The following is an 11901-nucleotide window of genomic DNA, read 5'->3' as shown; positions in this document are numbered from 1 at the left end:
GTCAAGCGAACAGTAGGCACCGTAAGTAATGTGTGTGAATCGCTGTGAACTATAGCGTGTGTTTATAACAGTAGTTAAGTTTAAAGTGACTGTGGAAATTAAGTACTACAAAGTTTGTAACGAGAAAGAATAAACTAGTTTTAATTAAGAAAGGACTTGTATCGCTGAAGTTTCTCGGAAATAATATTTACGGGAAATTATCAAACAAGCAGATACGTAACAATATGTATCAATCCAAACATTCAGGAATTGTTTAGATCAATATTATCTATATTCAAAGTAGTTTGCAAGTCAACCAGAGGCTGGACCGGAATAGAATGTATAAATGGGCTATAAACCATTGGAAGCTTGTACTGGCCAATGAGGAATTTCAGTTTAAATTTTAGATGGATAACTCTTCATCTTCCTGTGTAGAGGAAGCCACGAAATCTTTGTTATCAGCACTGATGGCCAGAACTTCAAACTTCTATCTCACAGAGTGCTAGATAAGTGAATGAAATTCTTAAATACTGTGGATATCACATACACGATAACAACCTTAAACCTATAGCAACTTGCTTTACGACAATGTATATTAAAACCTCTGAAACAGCATTAAGACAATGTGTACTTCAATCTCAAAAACCTGCTTTATGATAATGTGTAGTTAAACCTGTTTTATGACAATGTGTACTTAAACCTGTAAAACGTTTATGATAATGTGTACTTAAACCTGTAAAACGTTTATGACAATATGTACTAAAACCTCCAAACCCTGCTTTAAGATAATGTGTACTTAAACCTTCAAACTCTGCTTTAAGATAATGTGTACTTAAACCTCCAAACCCTGCTGAAAATAAATTCAAGACAATGTGTAAACATTCCACACTGGCCAGCACTTATATATACTTGTTCTCAGGAAATAGTTATGTCACATTCTATAGGAAGTCTTCATCATATTACTGCTTATAATGATAACACCTCATACTATATTAAATGGATTGTTGTTTAGAGCACTGGGCTACCTGTTCTGTCTACCACAGGGAATTGAACCCCACATTTTAACGAGATAAGTTCATAAACAGCATATCATATCGCTGCTTATAGTGATAACACTCCATACCAAATTGAACATCTGCACATATAAGTTCTGGAAAAAGTATGCAATATGTAACATATCCTTCACTTATGTGCTTACTGTATTTATATAATATATCCAAAGAAGGGGTACCACAATACTGATGGACATTTACTGTATTGGTAGTTTATATCTGAAGAAGGGATACCACAATACTGATGGACATTTATTTGTTCACAGTATTTATGTATTATATCTGAAGAACTGATGGACATTTATTTGTTCACAGTATTTGTATATCTGAAGAAGGGATACCACAATACTTATGGACATTTATTTGTTCACAGTATTTATGTATCATATCTGAAGAACTGATGGACATTTATTTGTTCATAGTATTTATGTATTATATCTGAAGAACTGATGGACAGTAAATTGTTCACAGTATTTGTATATCTGAAGAAGGGATACCACAATACTTATGGACATTTATTTGTTCACAGTATTTATGTATTATATCTGAAGAACTGATGGACATTTATTTGTTCACAGTATTTGTATATCTGAAGAAGGGATACCACAATACTTATGGACATTTATTTGTTCATAGTATTTATGTATTATATCTGAAGAACTGATGGACAGGAAATTGTTCACAGTATTTATGTATTATATCTGAAGAACTGATGGACAGGAAATTGTTCACAGTATTTATGTATTATATCTGAAGAACTGATGGACATTTACTTGTTCACGTTATATATATATATCTGAAGAAGGGATACCACAATACTGATGGACATTTACTTGTTCATGGTATTTATGTATTATAACTGAAGAATTGATGGACAGTAAGTTGTTCACAGTATTTGTATATTATAACTGAAGAAGGAATACCACAATACTTATTGACATTTACTTGTTCACAGTATTTATATCTGAAGAACTGATGGACAGTAAGTTGTTCACAGTATCTGACAAATGGAGCTACAATACTGGTGGTCATTTTAGGCTATGGATCAATGGAGTCAAAACAGGTAGCAGACAGCTTGTATTAAACTTTTATTTCTTGAGCCTTATCTGTAGTTTTGATTATCAGAATGGCAAAGTGAAGAAGAAAAATACAGTAACTGATGGTTTTTCAAAAGACTACTTAATTAACAAGATGAACCACTACTATTTGTAAAGAAACTTTTATTAATACAGATAAATTTTCTACATCATACAAACTATAAAGCTTAGTTCCAAGTACTCGTAAAATAAATATCTTCTGACATTTCACAGAAAATTAACTTTTTGATGTGCAAATATCTCTCTGATTATGTAGTAATAATGTAGGGCATATAATATAACAAGAAAATAACCAATTATATTAGTCTGCTCGTAGCTCTGTTAAACTTTCGCGATAGAAAAGTTACAAGAGGTCATTTCAGGTTTTACGTAAGTTAAAAGCAACAATGTGGTTAAGTGTTAATAACCATTAATTGTTATTAGCATATCTTTGAGAATTTACTGATATCAGAGAAAGAATATATATTCATGATATACAAGTCAAAGTAAGCCACTCCCTTTTTGATAGACCAATGATGAATATCAAATCACAATGCGGGAAAATTAAAAAGCTAAAGTCTGTTTTGATAATGCCAAACAGAAATATGTTAATAACGAAACATCAATGAGGGTCATTTAAAATAACTTTAAACTCACTTAAGAAGCAAAATTATAGCTCATATATAAATAAATTCACAGTTTTTATAGAATTGATTTGTAACAAACTTTAGATTTCATATCTTTTAAATTTATTCATGTAAAACTGATTCTTAACTTCTTTCTTTTTTTAAATTGCTTTCACTCTCAGTTCAACAAATTTCAAAAATCATAAAATAATTTTTAATTCAGTTTCAAAATCTTTGATATAATAGGAAGAAAGTTAACTATCTTTCTTTCCTGCTGAAAAGAAAATTTAAAATGTGCAAACAAAAAAATAGAGTTGTATGTTACAAATCAAATTGTAAAATAATTATAAAAACTGAGATTGTAACCTAACAACATTGTACAGCTACTTAATTATTTTACACACACTCTTTAAAATGTACATTAACAATCCTCCTGTTAACTTTATTCTGCCCGAGTAGGTAATTAAAAAAACCAAAGCAGATTTTTCTGGTGCTCGTATCAAACAAAGCTATATTCTTAGAAGATAATTAGAACATTTCTTTACACCCAACTAGGTTACTTTCAAAGTCATTCGTGTAAATGTATTAATCCAGTTTTACTCATAATAATACATGTACAATACCTCAAACTTATCAGAATCTAATATTTATAATTTGTAAAATCACACACAACTATAAAAACTCAGCATATCTACAAATGAACAAAAAAATGGTGGCAAAAAACTGGCACCTTAAAGAAATTTAGATTTTGTATATAATTTCTGAAAGAACCATTGATCTCATTGAGTTAATTACATGAGATAGTTTATTGTATTTCTAATTTTGATCTATATATCATAATAATGTATGCAATATCTGTAATTTTGATCTATATATCATAATAATGTATACAATAAGATATTGCATACATTATTAGGATACATAGATCAAAATTACAGAAGATCAAAATTACATGTACCATAATAATGTATGCAATATCTGTAATTTTGATCTAATCTCATAATAATGTATGCAATATCTTTAATTTTGATCTACGTATCCTAATAATGTATGCAATATCTGTAATTTTGATCTATATATCATAATAATGTATGCAATATCCGTAATTTTGATCTATGTTTCATAATAATGTATGCAATATCTGTAATTTTGATCTATATATATCATAACGTGTGCAATATCTATAATTTTGATCTATATATATTATAAGAAAGGATGGAAGCAGACAAAAAGTTAGAGCTTATGCAAAACTCAATTTGTTTCTACTTTGTGACATGAATGACAAGATAAATTGTACAAATTAATTTTAAAGGTTAAAAAATCTTCCAGCTTCTACAGTTATTAATACATCATGCACCTTGTCCGTTAGGAAATATGTAACACACCCTTCCCTTTATTTCTCTCTATATTATCTGTATATGATCTAATATATACGCTGATTCCATGGCTAATATAAAAAATAAAAAAAAGTCTTAACTAGCTTATAAAACTAATCTTTTTTTTTATACAACAAAAGCAAACAGAAAGGACTGAAAAAAACAAACATATGTAACAGTCACAAAACATACCACTCTTTAAAATAAGCTTTGAGTATATTACACATAGTCTGGGACTGCAACAGTAGCCACCGGTTCAAACTCCACACAAACTCAGATGTAACAAAACTGAAGCAGGAAGAGAAAACAATCCAGCATTTCATGTTATTTTAAAATAGAGGAATCAAACATTCAAGACTTCTAAAGCTGATTGTATAATTAAAACATTCTTTTTAACCTTATCATGTCATGTGTTGTACTTGAAGAACAGTCTGTAAGTTAAAGTGTTTCTTTAACAATTCTAGCATGTAGTGGATGAATAGCCAGCTATCATATTTACTTGTACATAATCTGTAAGTTAAAGTTTTTCTTTAACAATTCTAGCAAACAGTGGATGAATAGCCAGCTATCATATTTACTTGTACATAATCTGTAAGTTAAAGTTTTTCTTTAACAATTCTAGCAAACAGTGGATGAATAGCCAGCTATCATATTTACTTGTACATAATCTGTAAGTTAAAGTGTTTCTTTAACAATTCTAGCAAACAGTGGATGAATAGCCAGCTATCATATTTACTTGTACATAATCTGTAAGTTAAAGTGTTTCTTTAACAATTCTAGCAAGTAGTGGATCAAAAGCCAGCAATCATATTTACTTGAACATTATAATGTATTAATTCAGCAAGAACAAATTGTCTGCTTTCACACTCTAAATTTGGCCACTCCTCATCTCACACTTGACTGAACTTTAAACCTGAAATACAAAAATTCAGTTAACTTCTGAGCCATTCAGGTTTAATAATCAAAACTCATTCCTCACAAAAATATGTTATAAAAAAAAACATTCCTAGCATCATGGACTACAAAAGTGTAAGTTGACAACTATCTATATGTCTGAAAATTTTGAGCTCTTTAATTTACTCCAAATTCCCCAAATAAAGTGTTAACAAACAGAAAGGTCTTGCAATACACAACAACATTTGACTGTACAATAGAGATAGATTTACAATATTGAGGGTGATTGTAAAGAAAGTGCAGATAATTCAACCACCAGGAAACAGATAAGGGTGCAGAAGTAAACTAGTCAAACGTTATTACACCAAAGGATGCAATGCTGAGACAGTTCTCAGGGAATACCGTAGAAGGGCTTTGTTGAGGATTGCTATGTACAAGTTCATTAAAAAAACTTGACACATGTTGTACTTGTGATAAACCACCAACCTTAATGAAATTGTCACTCAGGTCAGCCATATATTGCAAAACAAGCAAGACAAGTGCACATAAATTATGATGCTTGGTGTCTGGATTTGCCAATTTAAACTGCTTATAAGGCTCTTCAGTCAGCTTTGGGAATGTTGCCTTGCAAGCGTCATCGTGTTAAAGCATCAAAAAAATATTAATTTAACCCGATGTATTGTTTTGCTTTGCAGATCTTGGCAAGACTAGAAGTCCATGATAAATGGTTTGCCAATATCTTATGGACTGATGAAGCACACTTCACCCATTCTGGAAGTGTCAACACGTGCAACTGCATTATCTAGTTGAAAACTAATCCACGTGTAACCCTTCCTGCACACATCCATGATGTTCAGGTGACAGTGTAATTTTACAGCTGACTTTATTACTGGACTATACTATGTGAAATACCATCAGCATATGGATGACAAACCTACACTGTAAATGTTTCATGATACCATGCAATGCTCATCACTTTCCTTATAAACAGCCAACTCGTTCATTGGATTTAATACCAGCCGATTTCTTGTTATGGGGACAGCTAAAGTCATTCATGGAAAGCTTCCCACAATTCCAGGTCACAAGGATCCACTTGCCCAGGAAGTGGCCAGTGAACCACTTAAGATACATATTGTTACTGTAATGTCTGTTGTCACATGGTTGCAATGCATTCTGGATGCTTGAGGAAAACAACTGATCAGACATTAGGTTGTAGTAGCATCCCTGGTGGCAAAATATGGCAACTATGATATTTGCATGACACCTTTAACATGGCTATGATCCAACTTCACCTTCCTATGTCCTACCGTTTGTGAGATATGATGCAATGAACTGTGAAACTTTCTTTATAATCACCCTGTATATACATATTATATGGTATTACGAAACAAAAAAATCAGAATTTTTAACTTTAACCAAATGTTCTCATAAATACAGACGATATTTTATTCTTTTATATCTTATAAATAAAAATTAAAAAGATAATTAATTAAGTGATTTATTGAAAGCATCTACAGAAATCTGAATCTTTAGCTTACCTTTTATGTTAGATTATACAGTAAATTCAAGGTTTGTGACAAAGTGTAAAAGTTCGTTTATGGTAAAAATAACCAATTTACAGTTTTCAAAGAATTACCTTGTATGTTAAATTATATGATAAGCATGTGATAAATATAAGGTTCATGACAAAGTGTAAAAACACAGAAATAGTAAAAATGGTAAAATACTCATCTTACTATTTTCAAAGAATACAAGTCATTTTCCATAAAAATACTACAATGTAAATATTAGTGAAAGTTACATAAATGTTAAACAATCAAAGATTTATATTTCTGTTGTGCATTTAGTAAAACCATTCTTCTCTACAGTTTAGTTAATTATAGCATCAATCAATGGACGGATTTAGATGAAATTTTTAGCTTTTCTGGCTTATCCTTGGCTATTATTAATAGATCAACTCAAAATGACTTCCATACCATCATCATTGCTGTAACAATTCTGACAGTGAAGTTTGTTGTTCCTCACTCTAACGTCCGTGCCACATGATCCGTTCCCCAGCTGGGTCTGGCACACGCTACAGCAAAAACACTGGATGTGGTAGAACAACTGGAGGGATTCTATTATCATAGCTGCTCCTCGTCCTAAGAGTAAGTAACATGCACAGTTAAACAACTGCTACAATTATCCTTACTACAACTGCTTCATTTGATAAAATTATGAATAATTAAATGGCACACTCTCAGTTCTAGTTCTCAGGGTTAACCTAGGTCATTTATGTTATCAATTACAGAGTCTGGGAGTAAGCTTACACCCAATCTTATCTCCCATCTCACATTCACCCAAAAAAAGTCTGAGATGTTTCTTTAATCTCATATCCTATACTTTATTTGCAGATGTAGCTCATAGCCTTTTATTTGTCTGTTATAATTTTTGAGAACTTTAAAATATGTTTCCTTGCTTTTGCAAATTCTTTTTGTAAAATGTCATTGTGTTGTTTGTTTGTTATGAATTTCATGCAAAGGTACACGAGGGCTATCTGCACAAGCCGTCCCTAATTTAGCAGTGTAAGGCTAGAGGGAAGGCAGCTAGTCATCACCACTCACCGTCAACTCTTGGGCTACTCTTTCACCAATGAATAGTGGGATGGGCTGTCAATTTATAATGCCCCCATGGCTGAAAGGGCGAGCATGCTTGGTGTGACGGGGATGAGAATCCGCGACCCGCAGATTGCGAGCAGAGCGCCCTAACCACCTGGCCATGTCATTGTGAAGAAGTGTTATTGATTTTTGCTTAGATCAATTAAAGAAGCAAAAAGAAAATGCTTCTTTTATAATAGCTTCATGTTTTAAAAAATCAACAGAAAAGAAAAATAATTTCTAAACAATTAAGATCAAAATAGCTTTGGAAATGTATGAAGGCTGATCAAGAACCATTGGCAAAAGCTATAAAAAGAAGGTAAAAACAAAGAAATCTGATGAATGAGAAATGACTTTTGGGCTGCTCGGGTGATGTTTGCTCCAGATATTTCTAATGTATTTTGAAACTGCTCTTTAAAAGCAAGAAAAATTCTTACATTGAAAAAAAACCTCTACGGGAACAAACCATAGCTTCTGACATTCATATCACTACGAAAGGAATGGAAAAGAATAGAAATAACAAAGGAGAAGAAGGATCTATGAAAATGGGAGAAGTGAAAAGTGTGGGACAGAGCAGCATGATAACTAGAAACAGTAGACAAAGACAAACCTTGATCAAATAACCAGTTAAAGAACCTAGACATGTGAGAAACTGAATGATGAGAAGGACAAAATCCCAGGCAAATGGTAGACCTTCGAAGCTGATACACGGACAGTGAGGAAGAACATATGGATTGGGTAAGCAAAGAAACTATATGGGTAATGAGTCCTGAGAGGAGCCAATTGACCAGGCAAAAGCCTCATGTGAAGACGAAGTTTGGCGACTCTGGATGAAACATGTCCAATTGAGGTTGCTAGAGTAGAAACCTGGATTGGGGTAAGGAAAGGGGTTGCTGTTCCACTAAGGGCTAAAGTATGGGAAACCACGATTGAGTAGGCCAATATGGAGCAACCAGCAATATACAGCAAGGATTGCTCTGTATGAGAGACAGAACCCTGTAGAGGAGTCTGATTGGAGGGTAAGCAGAGAGAGAGAGAGAGAGATGAAGGCCTTTACAATCCTAACTGAATGCATCTACCTCCAGAGCTGTGGAATGCAGGACAGGAGATCAAAAGGAAGGAAGTTTGTTATTCCAATGGGTTCGAAAATGCATTAATATGAGGCGTACCCAGGCAAGAACACACCTACTGAACCCCCCCCCCCACCCCCGACGAAGGAACCACTCACTAGGAAGAACTCCTATATTTGTTAACGACATCCCATTCCCCAACATAAGATATACATATCACTCTCAATATGCTGACTAAATAGCAGTCTGTGGTGTATATCTAGAATCCCACTCATAGCAACCACCCACATCCAAAAATCAATGAATTTAATTCTTAAATAGTGTCAAAAATGGTGAGTGATACTAAATCCAACAAAAACACAAGCAACAGCCTTTTTGAAAAACTATGCAAACATATGAAAGCTCTTAAAAAAATCAAACTTAAGTTGTGAGACACAAATAAAAATGAGTAACAACATCAAACTTCTCGTTATTACCTTTGACAACCATCTAACACGGAACAAACATATTCAGAACATACACGCCTCGATTCGCAAACATATCAACTACATAAAGCTCATTTCAGGCAAGCATACAAGCTGCACACCCTCAACATCCCTAAAAATATACAAAATGTTTGTACACCCACTTATAGAATATGGCTGTCAGATAACCTATAATGTGTCAGAAAATAACCTTAAAAAACTACAAATACAACAAAACAGTGCAATAAGATTAGCCCTAAGGCTTCCAAAATTTACCCCAGTAAATTATATACATAAAATCAGCAACCTACACACTTTAAAAATAGACTAACTGAACTAGCTTTCATATATTACAAAAAACAGAAAAGAGAAATATATTGACAGCTGCACTACATGGACTTACAACCATCTTTACCAAACATACTTCGCCAAAGAATCTGTTTTGCGAACAAAAAAACAAATAATAAAACACACACACACAAAAGGTTGAACACTATGTCACGTTGTTACTATTATCCATCACGCTTTCTTTTAGAGCCAGGGCACAGGACAGATAGATTATTCAATGTCTGTCCTGTGAAAGTGCGTTTTCTCTGGGCACTCCAGTTTCTCCCTACAACAAAATTCACCTGGGCATTGGACTGTATGGTTCTTGCCCCCCTGAAAAGGGCCTCCAATCCAATTCCTTTCTATAAAATCTGATTCTATAAAGTTTATTTAAAAATGAAATTAGTTCCTAAATTCAGAATGTTCCAAACTAATATTAGAATAATTCCAAGTCTTATTAATAGAAAATACAATTTAAAGTTATTTCTTCGAATGCATGTTTGGATCTCTCTGTCTCGTCTCGGCTCTTCACCTCTACACATCATCAACAGCCACAACATCTCTGCTCATCACCAACAACCATTGGAAAAGACCTTCACCTTGCCTTCTCCGACCTTCTTCACAGCTTTCTCTCATAAATTCCCCATCAATGTTTCTAAACGTGATTATAGTCACTACAGCTAATTATTCTCACACGCGGGGTTGAAGGAGAACAACTATTCCTGAACACCCCCTGTTGGGAAAAGCAGGCAACTATCACGTTGTTTTCTCTTCCATCAAACTAAATTCCTGCCATGATTAGTTTTTTTTGTTGTGTGATAGATGGGATATCTCCAATACATCTGGGTGCTATTACCATAGGCAACATTTGCTATGACATCAACTTGACAACTAGGACCAACAATGGCAATTCTATTGTAATGTTTATTTCATATTAAGTTCATTATTGTTTTATAGTATTGATTTAATCACTATTAACAATTAATTTAACTAATAGTATTAGAGATATCTATATATAGCCTTTCCTTTTCTTGGTAAAATAACTTCATGTTTGGAATGACAGTGCTCAATTTACATAACAGAACATGATCCATTCGTAAATAAACATAGAGGAAAAAATTATCTATTATTGCTTTGTAATATATTAACAGATATCTAAACAAAAACTAAACACACAGTAAGGGACTTTAGTAACGTTTTCAGACTGTCTTGGTTTTACACAAAAATACATTACAAAATAAGGAATTTTGCAATAAGTCATATAATAAGCAAGCTAATGACTTACCTAATTCGTTGCCACAACTGCAACACCGTTTTCTCCCACTAACAGAAAGCATGGGGTCTTGCTGTTTGGGAAGATCTCTACCAGCAGTCTGAGTAAACCCACCGATCCAATTGTGTCCACCATTTGTGTTCGGGCTGCCCTGGGAGAAGCGCCTGACTTGTCCTGATGGTTGAAACTTCAACAGATCTTCCAAGTTCTGGTCTAATGAAACTTTACCAACTATATGAGAAGGTTTAGGGGGTGTTGGGGGTGGCATTGATGTGGGCCTTGGGAGATTTTTGTTTGTTCTGATTACAGCTTGGTTTCCATTCTGAAAAGGTGCAGTTTGTTTAATGTGTACATCCTGATGGATACTTGGTGTTCTATGCTTTTCTCTTTCATTTTTTTCTCTAATGCGTCTGATTTCTGCTTCCTGAATCAGCCAATGATTTATGTTGTATTTCTGTTCTCGAAGAGGAGGTTCTGACCGTCTCTTATCAATAGCTACCTATATGTGGGAATTAAATTATGTATTAGTAAGTTATATACTACACGAGATTTAACAAACATGAGTGTTAATATATCCTATTCTTTCTTTCATGGTTTTAACAGACATACTTTCAAGTTGAAGTCTGCGACATATTTCACAAACATGTGGCTCAAAAGATATTATCTTGCACTGTTTGAGGTTAAGTACAAAAAGCATTAGTTACTGTTTTACAATGGTATATACAATTGTGTGGATGCTGCTCGATTTGTATAGACGTGTGTACGCATGTCTGTGTATTTCAAACTTTAATTTAAGAATACCTTTTTTGAATGTATTTAACCTCTGTTGAAAGTAAAAACTATGTTTCTCAAGCTTTTATTATACAGTTGTTGTAATGTTATGGGTATTGTTGGACTAGAGCTGCTTTGTTCTTGTATGTTTTGTTGCAAGCCTACTTGTTAGTAATACTTTACTGAAAAGTTTTTATGCTCTCCTGATAAAGCTAATACTCTGAAACATTAAGTAGACAAAAATAAAAGTTACTTTCCGAAAATAAGTCACGGTTTATTTCTTTGAGGTTTACAGTTCCTCGGTGGGAATTATGGTTTATTTCTTTGAGGTTTACAGTTCCTCGGTGGGAATTATGG

At 33.3% G+C, this 11901-nt stretch overlaps 1 protein-coding gene across 1 annotated transcript; it reads right to left on the bottom strand.

Annotated features, from left to right (window-relative positions):
* Nucleotides 1–3732: 3732 nt before the first annotated feature.
* On the bottom strand, nucleotides 3733–11274 carry LOC111088684 (LIM and calponin homology domains-containing protein 1-like). Its single transcript, XM_022399466.1, has 3 exons — nucleotides 10786–11274; nucleotides 6980–7144; nucleotides 3733–5022 (listed from the first exon to the last, which is right to left on the bottom strand). The coding sequence occupies exons 1-3, from the start codon at nucleotides 11039–11041 to the stop codon at nucleotides 5000–5002; spliced, it is 444 nt and encodes a 147-aa protein (XP_022255174.1). The 5' UTR covers nucleotides 11042–11274; the 3' UTR covers nucleotides 3733–4999.
* Nucleotides 11275–11901: the final 627 nt, after the last annotated feature.

The sequence above is a fragment of the Limulus polyphemus genome, unplaced genomic scaffold (assembly GCF_000517525.1).
Source record: "Limulus polyphemus unplaced genomic scaffold, Limulus_polyphemus-2.1.2 Scaffold4239, whole genome shotgun sequence".
Taxonomy (NCBI): Eukaryota; Metazoa; Arthropoda; class Merostomata; order Xiphosura; family Limulidae; genus Limulus; species Limulus polyphemus.
Note: the sequence above shows the minus strand (reverse complement) of the source record. Positions and strands in the feature narration are given on the sequence as shown.

Bases quoted from the DNA above. Each gene is read 5' to 3' on its own strand.
- LOC111088684 (XM_022399466.1), bottom strand. From the start codon at position 11,041: ATGCCACCCCCAACACCCCCTAAACCTTCTCATATAGTTGGTAAAGTT. The intron at 7,145-10,785 runs GTAAGTCATTAG...ACTTACTCTTAG, and splicing joins CAGTTGTGGCAACGAATTAG to GACGAGGAGCAGCTATGATA. The intron at 5,023-6,979 runs GTATGGAAGTCA...TTTGTATTTCAG, and splicing joins TTGTTACAGCAATGATGATG to GTTTAAAGTTCAGTCAAGTG.